Source organism: Haliotis rubra, unplaced genomic scaffold (genome assembly GCF_003918875.1).
Source record: "Haliotis rubra isolate DU_JTF1 unplaced genomic scaffold, ASM391887v1 Scf163, whole genome shotgun sequence".
In the NCBI taxonomy this organism is placed as follows: domain Eukaryota; kingdom Metazoa; phylum Mollusca; class Gastropoda; order Lepetellida; family Haliotidae; genus Haliotis; species Haliotis rubra.
Window position 1 is genome coordinate 1051907 of NW_025765592.1, and position 24523 is coordinate 1076429.

The 24523-nt window shown below is 40.8% G+C and overlaps 1 protein-coding gene across 1 annotated transcript in view; it reads right to left on the reverse strand.

Annotated features, from left to right (window-relative positions):
• Nucleotides 1-24523, reverse strand: part of LOC124271750 — a 387369-nt gene that overhangs the window by 97271 nt on the left and 265575 nt on the right. Inside the window, exon 19 of the mRNA XM_046706916.1 lies at nt 17943-18061. Coding sequence (XP_046562872.1) covers nt 17943-18061 — 119 coding nt within the window. The remainder of the gene's footprint in view (nt 1-17942; nt 18062-24523) is intronic.

The window sequence follows — 24523 nt, forward strand, 5'->3', positions numbered from 1 at the left end:
CTAACTGATCCTGGAGCATATAGTCCATTACACATATTTGTTCGTGTACACATCTTTTCAACTGAACAATATAACTGACTTTTTTCTATATTTAGACAAATCAAATAGTTGCTTTGGTAGTCTTGAGTCCCCAGTTCTACTAAGTCTAACATAAGCACATACTGCAGATATCCTTTGCTTTGTTAAGATTTCCACACCATTTCGCCTTGCACGGTAATAGTTGAAGTATTCCACTGAACTCCCAGGAAAAACGACATGCTCTGTTTTGTATTTTGTTAATAAGGCTTCGTGATGAAAGTCCTCAAATAGGTGCTCCATACATGAGAATTGGTTCAACGGTTGATTTGTATAATTTGGTGAAAATATCGTAAGTCATTTCTCCACATTGATTGTATTTTGATATGAGTACAGATAGAGCTCTATTAGCACCTTTAGATATTTCCAAATTTGTGTGAGATCGGTAGCACTTATACGACCACTTTTAGGATAAAACACTCCATGTACTTCAGCATGGACATATCGAATGTAAAATGTAGTACCTTTGTATATTTAACATGTTCGTCATTCTCTCCAGAGTCACGAGTGGTGAGTCCATTCAACTGCTTAACGCTATCGATAGCACGTCAGGGCAACTTGAAGTCGCTCTCTGCGATCTCACGTATTACCCTTGATGGACTGATATAAGTAATGATAAAAAATAACAACATAAATAAACATTTTGTGTGATGGTTATCATAGCGTGTGTTTGCTGAACATGAAATTTTTAAACCTCAGGGAGCCAGCCTCATGCTAAACGAGTTGGGATGGAATACTTAGATTAACCAGTGGAAAAGAAATCTTTAGCCTCAGTAGACCCTTAGCGAGAACACTAGGGTTTACGTCCAAACCACCATGATGGGCTTGAAATCATCGGACATCGTTCCCTATCACCATCTTGATCAGATAAGCACGACCAGTAATATTCAAGGCGAACATCCTTCGACACTGTTAAAAGCCATTCCGGTAAAAAAGGAAAAGTACAACAAAGACAGAATTGAATCTTTCCAATTCTTACAGTACAAGAAGTTAATGCAGGGTATGATCATGGAACTCAAATCAATCTTAGATATAAAACATCAACCAGTCCATATACGATATCTAAGCGTGATGCTACATGTCAAGTACTGGCTAAGTAATGGTCGACGCTTCTGGTCTTGGAATGCATCATCCTTGAAAATGTGCTATCATCGCGATCTCCGATCTCGGGGAAATGCAAGGATTCGATGAACCTGGCGTCGAAGACACGTTATACACCTTACAATGTTTACAGGCGAACAGAAGTGACCTCCAATGGTGGTGGTGGTAACCGGGAAGATTTAGACGATGTCAAGATCGGTGGTATCTTAAAAAATGCTCAGTACAATCTTGTCCTTAACGATAATATTAAATGGGTGATGGTCCCAGCATTCGATGGCAATCTAGGTGATTTAGACAATGTTGAGACCAGGGGTCTCTCAAAAAACATGTTGTACAATTTCATCATTACTGATGATAACCAATGGACATTGATCTCATCCAAACTTGACTGGCTACTCAATATCACCCTCATTTCTCCCTATGTGTTTATAGAGAATAAGAATCATTGTTGAACAAAAGTCATCAATAATGGGATTCTACTCGGGGCTTACGTCCCATCACAAACAAGGAGTGTGATCATGAGCACCATACCGAAAAAAGCAGGTCTTATGATAGCAAGTCAACCGAACCTCCATGTTATGATTTTACAGTTGGTCTTTGAATTGGAAAATGTATCAAATGTCTTACAAGGGATTCCATCCAGTTCTACGCTTTATATCAAAGTCTTCCTTGGGGATGCATCACCACCCAAGATGTTGAAATTGTAATGGAGGTAAAACTCTGTTGGACTCAAAGACATCAATGGCACGTTTGCGCGATTTATATACGGAAAGACATAAATTCTTACGCGAGTTTCGAGGGGGTCACAATTACATTAGATAGAACAATTGCGCTCACTAAGATTTTTTTACCTAACAATATACGTTTCATAAGCTTAAAGTTTTAAGCAAAAATCTGTCGGAAAACCGTGTGAATACTATTTCATAAACTAGTATTATGCGTAAAGCTTCTGGTTCCCAGAATGCAATGCCCAAGAAAATGCACTAACATCGCGCTTTCCGATCTCGGGGACATGCAAGGATTCGATAAATCCGGTACGGAAAACGCATTAAACATCTTGCAGTTACAAAACAATGTTTACAGACGAAAAGAAGTTATACTAGATATACGAGATTTAAACGATGTTGAGACTAAGGGACTCTTAACTCATTTAGGCCGAGAGACGCATATATGGGGCAAAATAATCAGCTCCTCACAGCGAGTGACGTGTTTATGGGGCAGGTAATTAGCAGTTTCTCACAGCGAGAGCCACATATATCCATCAACAGAAGGCACCTCTTATTCAGCGAGAGACGCACATGTGTGTCATACTTTTAAAAATCTCACTGTACCTATTATTTCAACCAATTTAGTAGGGCTGAGCAAATATTAGCTTTTCTTACGAGAGATGCTACCTTTAGTGTCAATCATAAGAAGTATTTAAAGTGTTTTTATGGGAATTGCTAATCATTATCATAGTCTTATACAGCGTTTGGCAAATGAACACATGTCGTCGAGAAAGGGGATTATGATGTTTTTACAGAGGTAAGTGTCTGGTACTCTTCATTGGGAATGGATAATAAAATACTTCTTATGCACATTGATTGAATTAGATGTAATGGTTTTGAGGTTACTGAAGATTATATTTTCTTCAACTTCCTAATAAATAGGAAACAATATATGAAATTTCAAGGACATACAAAGAAATCAAACACAATAGAATAGTTTGAATTTACTTTTTAGGTATCATTACGTTGTCATGTTTCATATAATGAAACATAATGTATAAACACAAATAATTATACATCCAAGCTCGAATAGATTAGACATAATTTAACTTACTAATTTAAAGCATACTGAATTGTAACTAGTTATTTTCCATACTCTAAAGTTGATAATGTTACCAGCGCCTTGAGCAAGCACTAGTTGCCTGGATATGTGCGCTATAGAAATATCATATAAACCTGAAGGCTGCTTCTCACTATATATTAGACATGGCTTCTTTTCCCGGAATTACCGCATTTGAGGTTTTTGTTTGCTCCCAGGTTTTACTTTTCGTAATTAAGACCTATTTCCCGGTTTTACTTTTTGTAAGTAAGACCTCTTCCCAGGTTTTACTTTTTCCTAACTCTATATTAACATCAACATTCAAATTCAGATGATATGTTAGTGTTTGAAATCAATTGAAAAATATCGTCAAAGATCAACTTAAATGTGCAAATGTTTTCCCTAGCAGGATTGGAACCGTATATTTCAGATTCATAAGCAGACGCTCTACCTCACAGCCACCTGGCCGACAAAGAACGAGGGTTGAATTATCTATTTATAGTTAGGCCTACTGTCATTCAATTGATTTTACTAGCGCTTCAGTTACTGTTATGTAGCTTCATTACATGATCATCTAATTATCCATCATTGACGGTTTATATGTATAATAAAGCACTCCTCCTCGGTTATGGTTGGGAAAGTAAGTCCTCGACCATCGGTGGGAGAAGTAAGACCTCGAGCGCCACGCGCTCTCGGTCTTACTTCTCCCCACCCTCCAGTCTCGGATCTTACTTTCCCAACCATAACCTCGGAGTCGTGCTTTATTCTACACGTATAACATAATACCTAATCGAATATAAAGTGATAAGTCGCGCCTTTGCATCGAATATAATACATGTCAGTGTTATTACAACAATGAAATCTTTTACTACGTTTGTCACAAAACACAGTAAGTTGGTAATTCAAAAACTTCTTAGACATAGACAGAAGTAATATCATAAGTTATTACATGTAAACCATACAAAGGTATTTCAAGTATTTTTGTTCAAGCTGCTGAAAGTTTCATGTTGATTTGAATTGTCAGTTTTCTGTGCAATTTACATGAGCATTGTGTAAAACATTTGCATTTGATCTCTGTAATTATCAAATCCGGTGTAATTATCACGTGTATCAATGAACTCAGTCTCTATTGATCCATCGTCAATACAAGCTGGATAGTATATCAGTTACGGTATCGATACACATGCGTATAATCAATCATATTACAGAAATGAGATAATTGAAGACCTCTTTCTACCTTGAAATAACAGCCCCGGTAGAATGCATGTGTAGTTATGCCCTTGTTGAAAGGGTTGTCCCATGACAAGTGTAAAACAAGTGTTTGCCACTGATGTGGCAATGTCCCCTGCCGCTAAAGAATGGAATATCTATGTTTACTACTTTTTATTTTGGGGTCACATACAAGATGCCTGAAATGACTGGTGTCTGCATAATCACCTAATGTAGGCTGTCAACATACTTGAAAACATTGGGTGCAATGTTTTATGAGATATCGCCTTTAAAAAGCGGTCAAAGTATCATGGTGACCTTGAAGATAAGGTCAAGGTCACCCAAATACACTGGTGTCTGTGTAATACCCCAATGTAAACTGTCATCAAATTTGAAGACATTGGGTACAACAGTCCATGAGATATCACGTTAACAAGAGTTAAAAGTGTGAAAATAGTCGTGGTGACCTTGAAAATAAGGTCAAGGTCACCCCAATCGACTGGTGTCTGCGTAATCACCCAATGTAGGCTGTCACCAAATTTGAAGACATTGGGTAAAACAGTTCATGAGATATCGCGTTAACAAGAGTTTGAAAAGTGGTCAGTGTCGTGGTGACCTTGAAAATAAGGTCAAGGTCACCCAAATCGACTGGTGTCTGAGATATCGCGTTAACAAGAATCGGGACGTACGTACATATGTACGTATGGACGTTGCTGAATACATAGTCCCCCGTTACTGCGGGGGACAATAAACAGATGCACTGTAATATCATTGGACAACCTGCTTTTAGGAGTCACGCCCCTCTCTGTAATGTTTATGCATGCACATCTGTAATCTTATGAACCTCGTTTACATTCAGTATAAATCTAGGCACGCCCATCTTCATAAATATTTGGGGGGATTAAACTGCAAGTTTATACATTATAATAATTCAGTATCGAGTCACTTTTTGAATTCTATAATACGTGTACTTTAATTTGTGAAGGTGAAGATTATAGTTACATGTACAGCAAACCATTATGTTTTATGTACTGGCTGTGTGCGTAAAATGTATATGAAAATAATGGCATTTAGTACTAGTTACTAAATGTTTTTATTGCAGGTATGCTATCTTATGTTTACAAGGGCGGTGGGGTAGCCTAGTGGTTAAAGCGTTGTCTCGTCACGCCGAAGACCCGGGTTCGATTCCCCACATGGGCACAATGTGTTAAGCCCATTTCTGGTGTCCCCCTCCGTGATATTGCTGGAATATTGCTAAAAGCGGCGTAAAACTAAACTCAGTCAGTCAGTCAGTTATGTTTACATTTTTACTTCGCGCAGCTCCCTGAAAATTACGTCACTCATGCGTAACACCTCGTGCATTACGTCATCAATCTAACAGTAATTCTTTACACATCACTTCGCGTCAGCCGTTCACCGGGCATACTCGTACCGTTTTCTCTTTCACTTGCTGTATCTCCTCCGCTGCAAATACTTCTATAATTTTGGTTTAAATTCAAGTCCTTGATTCGTACGGCTGTCTTTCTTCCTCGCTAATAATCTGTAGCTGCATATATCGATAAATCACTGAAGTCCTTCGATTTAACCGCCGACAAGCATGCCACCAAAACGCCGAGCAGCTATCACCCATCGTTTGGTAAGAGGGTCGAAGCGACCACGGGACACAACTGGAACACCGAGGGAGGTGAACGGAGTACCAATCACCATGGATGCATCAGCAGATGGTGAGTTTCATTACGTTCCTCGTAATAATTTTGTGTCCATACTGTCAGGCATTTTGACTTCCACCGTGACCGACTCCAACCAAACGGATCACGCATTACCTAACCCCCACAATGTTAATGAGCCGATAAGAGAGCAATTGCAGCAAATATGGGCGCTTTTGGGGCAGTCAGGAGCTAATAACTTCGGCCATTCGTCTTCTGTGAGCGCTTCCAATTTCCCCGCGTATTCCTTCGCTGAGTGCGAGCGAGGCAGGGTTAACCCGTCTTCTCAGAGCGAGGCTCCTGGTGACGCATCAACCAATCAAATGCTACCTTCGGGGGAATCCCTTGTCTTCTACGCGGAAGCCATTGATGCACACGTCAAACAACAAACAAGGGAAAAAGTATGGAGAGGTGAGTATGTCGACATCGGCACGCTTCTCCCTGTTGACGGGGGTTCGAAGAGGGAGAATCACTTACCGTTACAACGGACACAACAGGTAGGGTGATTTTTAAACCGGTCAAAGCTCCAGCTAAAAAACTAACGCTTGGCAGCTGGACATCCGCTTTTCATGTTTACATGAGCATATACCTCGGTAAACATTTCAGTTTATCTATCGTGCAAAGTCTCCTCTCTTACATGGAGACAATCCGCTTTCGGCGGAATTAAGATTTGGACAGGAAGCCTGGATTCTATGTGACCAGCAATTTCGACACAGAATGGCGAGACCCTCTCCGGCAGCTGGGACAGAATTGACGGTGAGTTATGGTTAAAATTCATGACCCGCAGTCGGGCGCCAACAGGTAGGTGTTTATCCTGGTCAGCAGTCTGTTCCTAGTGTGTTAGATCCAGTGCTCAACATCTGCTTTGCATTCAACAAACCGCATGGATGCAGAAGGTACAGTTGTGTGTACCCGCACAGATGCAGCAAGTGCAACGACGCTTAGCATGGGCTGACCAGCTGCTTTGAGGACCGGGGTACAACGACCCCCTATCCAACAACAGTATGGGCCCACGCATCACCAGCCCAAGGCAGTCAACCAGAGGAAACAGAGGTAAGGTCTTTGGCTCCTACACCCGTCAGACTAGATAGATTAACTCCCTGGTTGCATCTTTATGGTCAGTCCAATGCAACAGATGCACAATATCAAAGGTTTTACATTTGGTTTCCAGCTCGAGTTTCAAGGGCGAAAAAAAATTTAAAGTCAGCTTACACACAGGGATAGGGTAGGTGGAGGATCTGAATAGAATGGCTGGGCTGTTTAACACTCCCCTTTGCTAATTTGCAAGTATCCCCAATAGGTCTAGTCCCAAAGAAACAGTCGGTATGATTTTCGTCTAATACATCATTTGCTCAGTCTCAACACTTGGGTCGGGGGCACTGCTAAGGATGATGGGGGTACAGTTCGAAGGTAAATTCTACTTTGATAAATGCTTACCTTTTGAATATCATGTGCTGTCTTTGAGACTGTCAACGCCTCCCAGGCATACAAATCATGCACTACCTAATTTAACTTTCTGACTGGGGATCACAGGGGCACAACCCAGTGCCAGGCGCTTTGGCCCAGCATCTCAATTAACATTCTTGGGTCTTGAAAAGATACAGCATATCCTAAATTGGTGTAGGCCTCCAGGACTGCACCGATAAACTGATAACAGGTATGTACAAGTCCAGTGGGCGTGCAGGACAGGAGAAAACCTATTATGCTGGATCTGTTAAAAGTAGTGAACAACAATCTTAGGCACATTTGTTCCTCATCATAATGAAGCATGCCTCTTCAAAGCAGTATATTATGCGTGGCCTTCTTTGGTTTCTTCTAGGGTAGATATTTTCCAACACCTGGTCAATCCACATGCCCAATAGCAGCCCTTAAGGCCTATTTATGCATGGTACAGCTACAATCTGATCTATGGAAAAGGACTGCCAAGTTTCGCGGCAAGAGCCAGACCAGGGAGCTCCAAATGCATCAAATGGAGTTGGCTCAAGTCACAAGCTGCGAAGTGGTCGACATCCAGGCCCCAGCTGCTGGTGTCATGCAGGCCACCTTTAAAGCATAATGCTATTGTTCACTAAACAGGCGTTGGGGTTACATGTATTGTTAGTAATTATTAGTAAACTTACAGTCCTGTGTAAACAAAAATGTGATGGCTCCTCCTTATCTCCCTTGGCTGTGACGATCAGCCAATTTTTTCTGAAGAAAACGATCTCCTGCGTGGGGATAATATGCAATCAAGATCTCCAATGGCTGCCAGAATCACACAAAGGAAGGAGGGTTTATGCAGATGATGAATACAGCAATACCACTAATTATCCTGCTATAGTCTATGACATAACAATTAGGGTAACTATGACTTAGGTGATGAAATGTAATTATATGAATGATCATTCCCTGGATATTCTAGTATTCAATTACCTAAAGGGAAGGATCATACTCGTGAGGGAGAAATATTTGGTGTTTGGAGAAGACTGACGCCACTTCCTGTCCAAAACCTCACAGGTGGTTCTGTAATAGTCTATTTGACCCGATTCTCATTTAAACTGATGTCACTAAAAACTTCCGGTAAGTGATTTCGGCTTCAAAATACATCTGGATATGGAGGGAGTATTTTCGCCGAGCATATCATCTCAGAGCTAGAATAGGTTGGGGTCATAGGACTCTAGTTCAGTCTGATCTAGAGGCAGATGTAGGGGAATACTTCTAGAATCTGGGATACTCTGTGGATGAGCCGACCGCTAGCAGATGCCCGATTCTTGGCAAGAAAAACTGGTAAAGTGCTACATGACAGCCATCCATAGCCTCCTGTAAAGGGATTGGCTAAAGTCTATGGCAAAAATTCTGGTATTCTGAAACTGGAAGCTGTATCAATGACAAGGAGAAACTCCATCTATTAAGGAAAAGAAATGTCAAGGAATTTCCTACATAGGTTTGGAAGACTTCTGGAGGGACTACAGAATGAGACATAAAGCCAACGCAGGGAAGATTGTAGGACTAGGAGCTGAAAAAATAAAAGAATAAGTAAAGAATTAAATTCGTAACTGGAATGATCTAATCGGCTTGTAGATCAAGCTGTTAGAACCACTGCTAGTCCTTGTATATCCTAAACAGAAATGATTGCTGATCTGTAGTCCACCATAGGACTGTTTCAGTGTCTTAACGTCACGAAGATAAAGATAGAAATCCGCTAAGAAATCTGAATTCCCCTCAACATAAAAAATGGAGGATCGATATCAGAACAATGAAAAATATCCAGAGATTGGTGAAACAATTTCCTCATTGGATTGTTCTGGAAGTTCTTCTCCAGTCAAGAGGCGAGATGGTACTAGTGCTGCGGAATAGTCTAACACAAACCCTCAAGCGTGATTGGCATCAGAAAACTGCCTGAAAAACAACATCCAAAGAGGAGTGGGCAAGCATCCCTCGTGGGCTGACATGACAACCACGGTATCTTGATTAATTGCCAAATAATCCTCAAAACCTGGGTGAGGAAGCTACGCGATACCCAAGACAAGGTACCCGCAATATGAAAAGATATCGATCTAGTATGCATGGGCTAAAACCTTAAAACTCCCTTGGACTAGGAGGAACATGATTTAAATGTGAACGAAAGTTTGGGATAATTCGAGAACAGATGTGAGAAATCCTTATCAATTGGAAGCACTGGCGAGGAAAAAACAACCCCATCTTAACAAGGTTGACATGGGCTTGTCTAGCCGAGGATGCTAAACCTTCGTATTGACAAGATTGTGACTGAATTGTCCAGCCACGTTGTACAGTGAACGCAGACACGAGATCACAGAATAAAGTCCCACATGGTGCATAAAATTCTTACAGCGCATCTCCAATGGCGCGTCATATGTCTAAAGAAACGTACCTTCAAAGAAAAGGACATACTAATCAATGCACCATTGATTAAACCCATGATTAAACTCATGTCCACCCGTAACACTCTACAACCTAACAACACGATGTTTATGGCGGCCATTTACAATGTATGAGCTCTCGGCCAATCAGCGTCATTCAGTCCGCAGTAAATACTATTTATCAGAAAATGAAATAATTCGTTATATTGTGGCTTACACAAGGTCTAAGCTGGTTCCCAAGCTGGTTCCTGGCTCCCGTTGCGCTCATGAACTTACGCCATATAGCGTATATTGCTATAAGCGAGACAGGGCCCAGCTTAACACAAGGTCGCAAAGCATGGCAGAAGTAGGTAGACCAACGGAAGATGCCATGAGCGTGTTTAGGGAGATGAGGATGATGAAAAAGTAAACAAACGACAGAATAAACCTTCCAAGATCCGTCAGAATGCAGAGGGATAATAGGCACTTGGTAGAACAATAAATGTGCCCTATAACACGCCTTTTCCAGGTACAAGGCACATGCTCAAGGTGTTGACATGTTACCTGTTATTACCCCTGAAAACCCAGGCTGCCAAGAGGCGAGAAAATTGAATAGCCACACGATTTATCCCACCAGGTACCCATGTACCCTGCTGGTTATATACAGGCAAATGAATAAACACACTTGCCTGTATTCAGTGACTGGATATCAGTCTTGTTTCCAACCTAACGGTATATCACCCGTGCCTCCCCATGGAGCGCTCAGCTGACAGTGCATGCTGGCAGGAAAACACACGTGTCATCCCCGTTAACTGATTCATTCACCGGGCCGTCACCTGGGCCGAGGCATGTACTACCTGAACTGCTGACGCCTCGTGGGACAGCAGAGTGAGTTTGAACCCTGGCCTCGAATATAGCAGTGGTGTTGCTAATTAAGTCATAATAATAATATAATTATAATGAATGTTACATATCGCGAAATCCAACCACAAGGTGGATGCTCAAGCGCTACAAAGTGAGGTTGGAGTTAATAGTACAGTGAAAGAGGTGCGTTGAAAGATGTGATCTGAACGCAATAAAAACATGGAAACAGTTTATAGCGAGGAACAGACTATTCCACAGTGATGGCACGCAACCACTGAAAGAGCATTCTCAATAAGAGGCCAAGGCAGTCTGTAAGAAGGAGAATTCAATAAGAATTGCTTCCAGATTGCAGTTGTCTGGGTGGTTGAAGGGGCAATTCACTGAAACGATTAGAAATTCTGGTGCTATGCCATTTAGACTCTTGTATGTGATACAGAGTACTTTAAACAACTGTACCGGGTTGTTTGGAAGCCGTGGCCAGAGGTAGATTCCAATGGAACGGGTGAATACCCAAAGTAGTAGACAAAGTAATAGGCTCAGATGATGAAAAAATATATAGCTACCTTATACAATGCCAAGCGTAACAGATTGTCGAGGGGAGACGAGATCGACAACCCCCGAGTCCCTTATACCAGGAGTTAAGGTGAGAATTGCAAATGCCATTAACCAGAGAAGGATGGCAATAGATGGCACGTGAGACCCGTTGAACTTGTCGTAAAAGGTGACTAATGGGATCAGGTGGTGAGGCTTGCTGACGTGGGTAACATAATGTGCCACCGTATCCCAAGTGCGTAGAAACCACCTCTGTAGTGTAGTGGTTAGAGCGTCCGCCCGGAGAGCGGAAGGTCGCGGGTTCAATCCCAGACCGTGTTATACCAAAAGACGTTAAAATATGGTACTTGTTCGTCCCTGCCTGGCGCTCGGCATTAATGGGTACAACAAGGACTGGGCTCCTTGGAGTCAGTATAATGTGTCAGAGTAGGGTATTCATGCTTCACTGCAGTATGGTATCTCAGTGGGCTTACACTATAAACCCAGCTGAAGTCTGGGTTAGTACAAGCAGACGCACATACACATACAACGCATGCACGTCGTCATATGAGTGAAATATTCTCAAGGACGACGTGAAACCCAATGTCACCACACCTCACCAAGTGCGTAGATCAAAGCACTAGTTGATCACTGGAATGTCTGGTCCAGACTTGATGAATTACAGGTCGCCGCCATAAACTGGAATATTGCTCAGTGAGGTGTGAAAACTTAATACGCTCACTCCATGGTTGATATTTGACTACCCGGGTACAGACTATAAAGCATCCCAACTGTCTACAAAAAAATAGACTCTAGACTATGGCTCTTGCCGGCGGTATACGAGTTGTGCGGCTAACGACCCCGGGGGCGTGCCCCAACCACTGCCGCTGTCGTTGAGCTGTTGCGGCTACAACCCCACCATGCTGGCAAAAAAAAAAAGATTGCCGTCCATCGACCTCGTCGACATCCGTGTCAGGCTGATCCGGAACATATCCTGAGATGCCAGCCCACCGACCAGCTGGTGGCCAGAATATCCGCTTGGCTGAGGGATGGTGGCCAGAATATCCGGGTCTTGAGCTGGGGATCCCGTGGGTCCTGAGCATAGGGGTCGACCAGGACGGAAGGTCGGAAGCCATGGAACCATACCCAACGCCAGCATGAACCAGTCTGACAGACCTCGACCCGTGGTCTCGTCTGGGACGGTTGGATTGATAGCCATCTGTGTCTGTGTTTGTCCCGTGGACGCCGACAGATCAACAGACTGAGTAGCCGTGGCCATGGGTCGAAATGCCATGGGGAACACGGACTACACGGAAAGTTATAGACACAATGAACATCTTAAGATACGCATCTTGTGACATATGCATTTTGGCGGGAAAAGTAGAGTTCAATAAAGTAACATAAAACGCAAGCAATATGTACAAAATATAGAATGTGATGGACAGAAATATCAACCAATGCGACACTACTGACCGGGAGTCTTGTAGTTCTTTGAAAATTTTGAGGGAGGACCCTTGAAGCACGAGGCACAGACAAAACACGTGCAGAGACGCTCTTGTGACATGTGCTTTTTTGGCGGGAAAAGTAGAGTCCAATAAAGTAGAATAAAACGCAAGCAATATGTACAAAATATAGAATGCGATGGTCAGAAACATCAACCAATGCGACACTACTGACCGGGAGTCGTGTAGTTCTTTGAAAATTTTGAAAACACTTCCACTCTGTAAACACGTCTTCTGTGTTGTCCATACAGAAAAATTTTGAGAGGTTTTCAACAACTATGTTGTGATGTCACAGCCAAGGGAGATAACTGCATAACTCTTTTAAGCATACCACTAGGGATAGCTATGACTTAGTTAAAAAAATTCATTTCCATTCTGTATGTGTCTGTGGAATCCACAGGAATAAGGCAACCATAATCCAGAGGGAATGTTTACGCCTATAATTTCCTAACTTTGTAGTAATTCCCCATCCACATATAGTGGCCACGGACCCATCCTGGTTCCAGTGGGATGGGACACACCTTAGCAGTAAAGGGGTTCATCAATTTATCAGCGATATAAACGATGCCTTGGTACAAATTTTCAAGTAAGTACATATTAAAGAGGTAAGTGAATTTCTTATATGAGGCAATCATGGCGGGTACGCGTATCTTCAGCCTTAGCCGTATGGTGTGGGGTAGCACTGTTGTGCTAGGTGGCGTGGTTCTTGTGGGCTACCTTTCAACATAACTCATAAGAATATACAGGCATCCCTCGCCATAACGCGGGTCTTGGGGTCCATAGATGACCCCCCGCGTTATAGTAACGATTACATAACGCGGAACAAAGGCCAAGTAAAATCGTATTTTCCATGGACATAACAAAACTGCTATTTCGTGTATTGTGCCCAGTCAAAACTATATCGTATTGTTGGAGGTGAAAAAAAACAAAACTTTGTAAATCAAAAATAGATGTATGTACATGAAACTTGCAATCAAACATCACAAGACATGATAATTCAATTGTTATTCCTGTCATGCTACCTGTTATTCAACTAAGCCGGAAATAGCAATCAGCTGGGCACACATCGATGTTTTGGTCCAATGTACCGGTGATTCAGTTAAAAACGATCCGAAAATATAACATCCAAGAATTTCTATTTCATTATCAGAATAATTTATATGTCAAGCAGTTATTCTAACAGAGATCTTATATATTGCTATCGTATAAGTATAATGCATGTTTTCTACTAAACATATTTAACATAATAATAAGCATTGCTAAGCACTTTGGGTTACCTGGCTGGATACATTTTACGTAGGAGACAGTTTGACAAGTCACCGCTGACTTCCCCGCTGCACGTGCCACTTTGATTGTAAAACAAAATGTTGGCAATTAATTGTCAAATATGAGTTCAATGAGTCAATAACGCCGGTCTTGGGGTCAATGGATGACAAGGCTGTAATCTGTTAAGTGATTGCTGAGAAAAATGTGAAATTGGTGCTATCGCAGTAGGCGCGAAAAACGGACCCTCACGAATGTGGTAAGCGGGCGTTGTATGGAATGAGGTAATGCCATTTCACTCACGGTTTCTCCGTTGTTATTGTAAACAGTTTTAATGAATGAAAATGGGATTGAATTTAATCAAATAAAATGTGTTTTCTGACATCATACATTCTGGGATGGCGGTGTTTACCCGCGCAATTACGCGGTGTGTTGCATCATAGCAAACGTAAGTACTCGGCTGATAATCGACATGTCTTTATGATAAAGTTATTACGATGTTTCGCTGTTCATCAATTTGTATTGAAAAAGACCCGGCATGTTTTAAGCATCTGAAAAAACATGGATATGTACGATAAACACTGTTAATTGCAATCCGCACTGAATTTCACTAGTTTACAACGTGATTAACCAGAGCTCAAGAGCGGATTTGTTGGTGTGCTATTTTCGATGACGTGAATATGTGTGATGACTGGGCAACTTTTTTTATGGGAGCCACCAATTACCCCGCGGTTTAACCGAATCCGCGGTATCGCGAAGAGTGTTATTACGAGGGATGACTGTATATATTTTAATTAGGGTTTCCGGTTACCTGCTTTCCAGCGGGAACCTCGGTTGGGTTACCTTCTTACCCAGTCTTTCCCGGGTTTTCACTCGGGGAATCTAGTAACAGTTAAGTTAAGTATCAGGGCCTGGCGTCGTTCGCTCCCAATTAGACCTGCGACGTTTCGTCATTTGGGCCTTAGCATTCTTTGGCTAGTAACAATTATGCTGGTGACGCAAGTTGCCACATAGCTAAAATCTTTTAGGCTTATTATTAGTATTCTATTTCAAGATTGGGGTAGTCCACTAGAACCTCCACACCTTCGGCCATTAAATCCACAGTTGCGCCTCTGTTTTTCCTTCATTGTAGTCCTCTTCTCAGGAAGGTGGGTTCTTACTGCAATATCATGCGATAAATACTATCTCTACTCAATGGATGGATTTCAATCACTTTGGTTTACTTATCGAAAAACACTAAAATGTGTTTTCGATCTCTGAGATCTATCTACTCCTATTTGTCTTATGTGTATATTTCATACATCGTTACGATTATGTATGTTTACAATACACAAACTGTTACATGATAGCTTGAGTTGTTAAAGCCGAAACCCAGCATATCGACTTGTCAACGGTATAGCCAATAATCAATCTCTATCCAGCTGTTGAGTGACCAAACGTGGTCTTCAGAAATTTCGCCCACGCCCCATCACCTGTCCCTTCCTCAGTGACAGGTATCTCATGATACGATTGGTCATAGACAACTAATGATCAGCCACTATATTGAGCGACTGAGATACTGAATGTTCTATTCGGGAAATTTGATGACGCCCTATCACGTGACTCTTTGTTTCATGTCTATACAAGGAATGTGTATTATACAATTTTTATATGTATGTTCGTATGATAACGTATGTTTTCGCATTAAATCTAAATGAAACAAAGTTATGAATGTGCTCTTTGTTAGTCACAGACTAGCGTAATAGTACTTCCTTGAAATATTCAGTATACAGTAGAAATCTATCGGCAAGAACGCTAATATCGTAGAAGATTATAAAGCATGTATGTAAATTACAGTATGTCATTGTCATAGGTATTTTGTAAAATGAAACCTCACACAATGATATAAGAGAAAGAATTTGTTTATGTATGTTTCATCTCTTACATACAAAGAATACATACATATGTTGATAAAACATAAATGTACAAGCCGCCAAAGGTCTACAAGAGAAACTTGCAATAAAATTGAAATACATGATATGTATTCACACCAGCTTTCTTTTAGCTTGTATCTTTACTACACAATTAAACAATCAGAGCTTGTTTGTATCGACTAGACAGTTTCCTGTCATCCCTGAAACCTGCCAGGGAAATCAGGTGTGAATAGCTCTAATTAGCTCGCAACAGCGAGCCGGGCAATCAGCGAGGGTTCCAGGTGTTGAGTAGTGAAGTGTCTCTTGGGCTTAATGAGTTAAAAGGCACATTGTACCATCTTCTACGCATCGACAATGACAAATGGATGATGATCTCATCACCAAAAATTGACTGGTTAATGAATATTACCCTTACCTTCCCATACATGGTTGAAGATGATTTTGGTTATGTCACCGAACTGAAAAATTATGGGATTGTTTTCATGTCTTTCACTCCGGAACGTAATTCCATACAAATTTGGCGAATACCAGATCACACAGGCTCTATGTGGTTTAAACATATTTTATTCTATTCAAGAAGAAAGAAAAGGATTGGCAAACAAGCCTAAATGGCTTATATAAATGCCGCTCCATAATACATGTGAAGGTTCACATTTGTGCATAATACATATTTATAGTGGTTATAACAAGTTATCTCTGAATAATAACAATCATGGATATCAACAATTTATCTTGGTTTTGTTTCGTGGCCAGTTGATACAAATAACAAAAAAATAAGAGAAGCTACAAAACTTTATGAATCAAAACGTTTTGATGTAATAATGAATTGATGGACTGACCGTAGAATATCCATATTCGTCTCGTAGAATATCCATATTCGTCTGATGAAATACTGAGTTATTACCATTTAGCACATCCAGGCTCTATGTTAGCCCCACCACCAAAAGTGCACTATTAATGTTTGACATTGCTGAATACCACCATGATTTTTAATCCTGATTCCAGTATAAAATTTCTCTCTGCACTTATTATTGAACTCCATCTTGGAAATGTGAAGATGTGAAACTTTTGGGTGGGTTAACAATACGCTGGGGTAAGGAACATAAACATCAACTTTTGTCGTATTTATGTTCAACCAGGAACAGTCCCCTTTGCAAACCTCGTGACGGTCTTTGTTTTTATTCTAGGTGAACTGTATATACCATTTCAATCAAGCGTATTTATTTATACGAAAATGTGAACCTTATCAGCCTTAAATATACTAATAAAATATTGTCAGAGAACAATTTGAAGGTCATTTCATAACCTATATTATATCAAGATGGGATTGTAGCTCAAACTTTGGAAACTGTGGATGGATTTTGTTTGCGACAAATAAGCGACATCAAACATCAACTCAAACAGGTGGGTGATGTGCGAATCAGATTACAAAAAAAGCACCACAGAGTTGTGAATGCTATTGATGGCATTGACACTATGCTCGTAGCAGCCAGCATGGGTCTTGGTGTGGCTGGTGGCGGTTTATTGTCAATGATCATCGCCGCGCCTGTCGTGCAGCATCTGGCTGAAGCGAAGTTGAATACGATCGAGGATCGTATCTCCACAGCACTCTCCGATAGTAAAATCTCCGAAATTAAAAATTAAATGAATTAAAAAAAAAATTAACACCCTCAGCGGGAGATATCCAACAATGTCCCACACTCGGGGTGTTCTTTTTTAGTAGCTGATGGGTACCGAATTGGCCAGAAATAACGCCCTGAGCAGAAGTGGTCTCATACCCCCATCGTCATGCTACTTGTCAAATAACACTTCACCTCCAATAACTTCTGTGACTGGATCCAAGAACAAGTCAAAGCATCAATAAGATACCAAGTATCTTTAAAAGTTAAACTGAAACTATAGACTACAGACAATGTGAGAAACTCCAAAGCCTTCCCACATTACACATGCACAAGAGCAGGACACCATTGTCTGTACAACCAATTATGGATAGTTGATAGCAAAGAGGAATTCTGTTGAAAATCTAAAGACTTTTATAATGTGATGATAGCCAAAATCAGGAATTATGGCAGCAGTAGGATATTTGTCAGAATTATGTAAAACATGCAATATATGTAATGTGTAATTACTTACTCCTTGTTTGTAGAAGGGTTGGGAGCAGCCACTACAAAACTCATGAGCACATTCTGGGCATTTGAAATGCATGCATCCTCCTTTGGCAAGTGAGTATCGCATCTTGCAACTTGGGCAATCTGAAAAAGAATATTTTCAACATGATTTCAAAGGTATATGATATAGGCTTCGAACATGGCTATCATTCACCAAAACCTCTACATACCATCTTCTAATCTTGAATATTTGGTTTGTGTTACAAATATTACCTTCAAGCCATTACATTACACAGAAGTACAGATTTCTACTGTCAAATGAAACATATTTCAACCAATTTATCCCTCAATATGATAATTACAATTTGGTTTATAGTTTATCCTGTTTACAGTTATTATTCATCACTTTCCCCCTTATGTTAAAAAAAATGTTTGTTACAAATGGGCACAGTGGGAAGTCTGATTTCACTAATTGTGATCTCACAGAAGTCAGATTAACAATGAATTTAATGAATTATAGTGCAGTGGCTTAGGTCTGATTTTGAAGTTGATCGTTACACACCAGACTTAAGCATGAAACTTTGCAAAGTGCTGGGGAATATCATGATAAAACATATTTTTGGGGTGTGCGCGAATGTTTGGGCCCATTTTCCGAAAAATCCAAGAGGGCATCCAAGATGGCCACCAAAAATAAAAGATTTCCAAATTCTTTTTATTTTTTTAATTTATTTTATTTATTTATTGGTTTTTTTTATATTATTAATATTTCAATATCAATATGTACATGTCACATCTTTTCAATCATAAAATCTTTCATACTTTGAATGCCATTCTAGACATTCATTTTCAAATTCTACCTCAAAATATATTGGTCCACAAATACACATAAATGACAAAATAGCACTGACAGGGTAATACTGCATTAAACAAAATATACCAAAGACACTGCACTGTGAATAAACGTATAGTTAACAAAGAGGCTATAAACCCTCATTATGCATGAATTAACGCCAACAGAAGATGAGATGGGGTCAGGACATTCTTCACTTTGCAAATATAACTAACTGAAACTTAACAGTAACTTTGTGTGTGAAACAGTTTCTCCCATGTATTAATACTGCACATCAGACTTTGGCAATAAACTGAGTCTGAGTACAAGCAAAAGCAAATTTTATATCAATGTATACATACATGTACTCAATGAGATCTTAATGCTTCTTTAAGACAGCAATAAAATGTCAAAGTACAAACAGTTGTCCCTCAGTAGTTTCAAAATATATTTTTGGCCTCCTTCCTTATGTGAATTCACATTATTTGTACACTACCATTAACGCCAAAAATAAAAGATTTTCAATTCTAACACTATATGACGTTCCCCCGCTGGATTATAGCAGACCTTGCACAGCGCTAGGGAACATCATGATAGAACATATTTTTGGGGTTGTGCCCAATTTTTTGGGCCCATTTTCCAAAATACAAGATGGCATCCAAGATGGCCACCAAAAAATCAAGGATTTCCGATTCTAACACAATGTGACTTACCCCTGCTGGATTATAGCAGAAAACCTTGCACTGTGCTATTATCATGTGGACATTGATCGAAAAACAGTTATTCAACTACGTCAGGGTGGACATCAAAGTGCTTGATATTTATTCAGCCCTATGCTGAGTGCTGAGTCAAGATCAATTCTTGACCCTGAACAAAAGCTTAGGTCAGGTGGGCACCGAACCGTTACAACTTCTCATGGATGCTTTAGTCGATTTTAGCCTCGAGGCAAATGAACGCCTCGCCCTGTACAGAACCTACTCCTTAGCCGACTTCAATCGGTTTATGCTAGACAACATCCATCTCAAGATCGTTAACTATTACGGTTACCGTATATAACCATAGATAAACTGACCTCATAGATAAGACGACCCCCTAACTTGACCCTTAAAGTCAGTATCAAAATGGTATGTTTTCTCATAAGCCGACCCCCTACGATGTCCCAATCGTGGCCAACTCAGACCACGGACAACTGGCAGTTACAGATAATTATAACTTCGCATTATTCACAATCATATTGTGTCTACTCACACCTCGAAATGAAGTGTAGTTGACAGAAAATAGATAATATATTTTGTTTTACTAAATATCATATTTATTGTAGCTGGACGATCACATGTCAACAAACTGGCTTTCATATTTTACCCATTTCCATGTGCATACAACTTCCGTTTACCATGTTCGTGAGGGTATGTTTTTCTTCTAACCGCAAAAACACTAATTTCACACATTATCAACAATCACGAACTGATTACCGCCTCGTTATCCATGGACCGCTAGTTTACAGTAACATCAGTGAAAACGAGTGTGAATTTAAATGGCATGCTTATTTCACCTCATTCCATGTGTGTACAACTTCCGCTTACCATGTTCATGAGGGTCAGTATAACCTTAGTGTTGATCATACACATTTTACATTTATAGAGCAAAACCTGTTATTAAAATTACACAGTGCTAATATATATTTCTTTTGGTTACATAATAGTATTGAGCATTATATTTTACTGATCACTGCATCAGAATTCATCCTGTTATATTATTGTGTATGTTTAAAATAAATCACCGGTAGATCGCCGGGAAATTTGTACAGCTGATTGCTATTTCTTGATGTATATGAGACAAATACACATGGTAATCTTAATCCCTGCATATAATACAATGCCCAGCTAAAACAAATTAGAACTGAAAAGGTAAATAATCTTGTCACGTGATGTTTAATTGCCAATTTGACGTCTTTACTGCAAAATCATTTTCTCTTGTTTGTTCACCTGAAACGATACAATGTTGTTTTCTTACTGCTGGTAACCAGAAAAAAAGTTTGACAAAAGTGTAACCCATAGATAAGCTGACCCCCTTCTACAGGCTGATTTTTTTGGTCTTCAAAATTTGACTTATCTATGGAAATATACGGTACTGTATAGTTCCTGCAGTAGCCTGCAATGTGGAGGGAGATAATGTGTGTGGAACTCACATGCATCATCAAGTCAAGGACATCACCAAAGCTAAAGAAGAATCTTGGATCAAGCACTGCATTGGCCTTCTTGCTAAAGAACATTTGGAAAAAGATGAGTTTATTGAATGGTACATTTCATGCTTCTTGCCAATCCCAGGAACAGGGTGCAGCAGGAATAAGTTCTCTCCCTCCTCTCTTTAAGGACAAAGCAGCAAGTCCTTACCATGGTTAGGCATGGTATGTCTATCATGAAGACAGTCACAGGACAACTCCCAATCATGGCTGTAGACCAACCACTTTTTGATCTAACAAAATATGTTCAATGGAGATGGCCTATTGTGTTTGGTGAAGACATGTACACTATCATGCTTGGATGTCTTCACATTGACATAGCCTCATGGAAAATGGTTGGAGACTTGTTGGTAGATTCTGGGTGGACTTTAGCACAAACAGAAGCAGGTATTGCCTCAAGAGGAACAGCTGAATCTTTCATTTCGGCGTCTCATGTCTCATCACTAGCAAAGCTTCAAAGAGATGCTTATATGTCCTCACTGGAATCTCATGTTCAACACTCTTTTGAAGACTGGCTGGAAAAATTGGATGTCAGAAAAGAGCCCAACATTCAAATACTGGGATTTGATTCTTCATCTCGACACAATGATACTAATCTTTGTGAAGTCCCATCGCAAAGGAAACATGTGTCTGTACAGGTAATGGAATAACTTGTCCCTTGGTTCTTTGCTCTTGATCACACCAACTATGCATGCTGGCTGTCAGAGATATGAAAGCCCTTCCTGTTGACAAAAGAGAGTCCCTTCGGAGAGTTTGGGTTTTCCCCAAAACATCAAACACATTTTCTACCATGCTTTTGGATCAAGCTCATGAACAAAACAGCAAAGTTGTAAAACACTCAGGTGGTGCAATTGGATCAACAGAAAATGTTGCCTTAACTAGATGGGTGATATCTGGACCAGAACAAGCAAGAATTCTGCAAGAGTTTGAGAAGCAAGGTGACAATGTGGATACAAGAAGCAATGAACAAGGTTTTGCTTCACAGCAGACATTTAAGACTCAAGTCAACAACTTATGTGGCACAGTTGCTTCGATGAGAAATCCGGTCCTGGAAGAGTCTCCTGAACTGATGATCCTTAATGAACATCACTGTGTTGGTGTAGCTGTCATAGCATCTATGAAATCAATGGAGAAAACAGGAAAAGACAAATATGAGAAGTTTGTACAAGATGTTTTTGTGGAAATGACGGAGTCAATTCACAACCCCATCAAGAAAAATCTCCTCCCGTTTTTCAAGCGACCACATACAAAACTTCAGTCTAAATCAAACAGCAAACGAATGACCTGAAAAACGACTACAGTCTCTTCAGTTAGATGTTCATTGATTGTCAGGTAAATTTTAACTATAAATTGTATATTTATATACTTATCCTATCTCACGGTATGCACTTCTCTCTCTACTTCGACCAAGGTGTGGAAACGTGCTGTAGGCTAAGTTGAATCAAATCTTCTGGCCTCTCTCCCACCAAACCACTCCCCCACTCATATACTTTGACCTGTCAATCATCTCTGTAAAGCGTGCTAAGTGTTCAGATTGTCATGTGACATCCCACTACTGTCATTCTCGTCTTGGAGCCCCAAGTAATCTGTGATGAGGGGAAGGTCGGGTGGGAATCCATCGCGTGAGATAGGAAAAGGATATAAATAAACAATTTAAAGTCCAAATTTCCAAATGTTTAAACTTATCCTATCTCATGATATGCATTATCCCATGGCTGGATGGTGGGCCGCAGATTACCCTGTGTGAACTCAACAACCGTAAGGTCGCATAGCACAAGGAGGCCTGGAGAAAGCACCAACTCCCGATATGCTAACTCCAATACTTGTGATAGGCTGCTTCTGAGTTATAAACCCCCTTGGCTTACACAGCAAAAAACTCTAGGGAGTGGGTGGTCCCGAATTAATGTGGTTTTCAGCTGCAACTTTTGACAAGCAAAAGGACGCAGTTTGGCAAGTAAGCCTCGCCTCCCATTATTTCTCAGAAAGCCCCAGTGAATTAAAGTTGAAGACCTAAATCTGGACAGCCCCTGCTTCGAAACCATCCCCCACAGACACATGCTGGAAGGCAGTGAAATGGAGAACAGCCCGGTGCCCAACTCTTTTAACATTCAGTACCAATCCATCTTACCAAAGGTGAGAAAGGAACTTAGGAGCGGAACGCTTCGAAAACCATATAGGTAATCGGAAACTTTGCTGACGTAATTGCTGAGAGAGTAGAGGACAACAAGTGGAATGTCGACCACCTCTCCACAAGTACAAGACTGGCTTCACAGTCCATTGAATCATGGGTATGACAGAAACCAAGTTCCAGCTAAGTGAGGTGACCTATGCCCAAATAAAATCAATACCAACAAGAAAGATAGGATCGATATCTTTCATTGATATACAGAATGCAATACCGACACGAAGGTAGGAACTGCTTCTTTATCTGCGGTTGCGACGACAACTGCTGTGCTAAAACCAATGGACCCAATTGGTGAAGACCCTCCACATCGACGGACAGATCCCGGAGATAGTGACAGGCGAAGACGTGAAGCGAACAATTGTGGAAGCCAAGGCTCTCGTCTCATGAGGGTTGGCCATAGTAGGTGGAGGAAGGTCAGCGTAGGCATAGACACGAAGGATGGTAGACCTTATTTAGAATGCCAAGGTGGTACGAAAAACTTCGGCAGATGAGGCGGTAGACAGACGAATAAATAGTCTCTTACGTAGCCTACGACAGTCCTTGGAAGTAGCTAGATAGACCCGTAGAGCCCAGACAGGACATAGGGAAAGATCCACAGTGTCGTCAGGGCCCAAAATTGTAGACAGTGGCGGATTGATGAACAGTCACTCCAGCTGTCCTGGCAACTGGTTTTTGGTGATGAAGTTCCACCTCAAACCTAAGAAAACTTTGGCATGTCATGTCCTCTCAAACCGCACCCATTTGACATCCAGTGTGTGAAGGTCGGAGATGCGAATAGCTGTTGCAAGAGCCATGAAGAAGAAAATCTTAAATAAGACATGCTCACAATCCTTCTCCGCCAGAGGCTCATCTTTCTCTGACGTAAGATGTCTAAGTACGACAGAAAGATCCCAAGCTGATTGATCAGCAACATTGTATGATCGCTGGAGAGACTGGAGTTCCGGGACAGTCGATACCTTGACACCTGTAGCCGTGGCTATTACTGTGTTAAGCGCAGCGAGATATGTGGCCAAAGTTGAACCCTTCAACTTCTTGGAAGCACGTAGATGCTGGAGATATTCAGCTACCATCTGTGGTGACGCTGTAGTAGGGGAAACAATGCCCTTCACATTGCAATATGCTTCAAAGTTCTTCCATTTATCATCGTAGAGTGAACAGGTGGAAGTATGATTCACTGTGGGAATTGATCTGAGAGAGGGTGGATATGAAGGCGTTGAGTCCTGTTCCCATGCCAAAGGATCCAGAATCCGTGACATGGACTTCGTAAGCTGAGTTTTGAACTGGGTTGCAAATATATCCACTGTTGGGCTCGAAATCGGAAGCAGTGAGTCTGGAAGATCTGTGGATGCA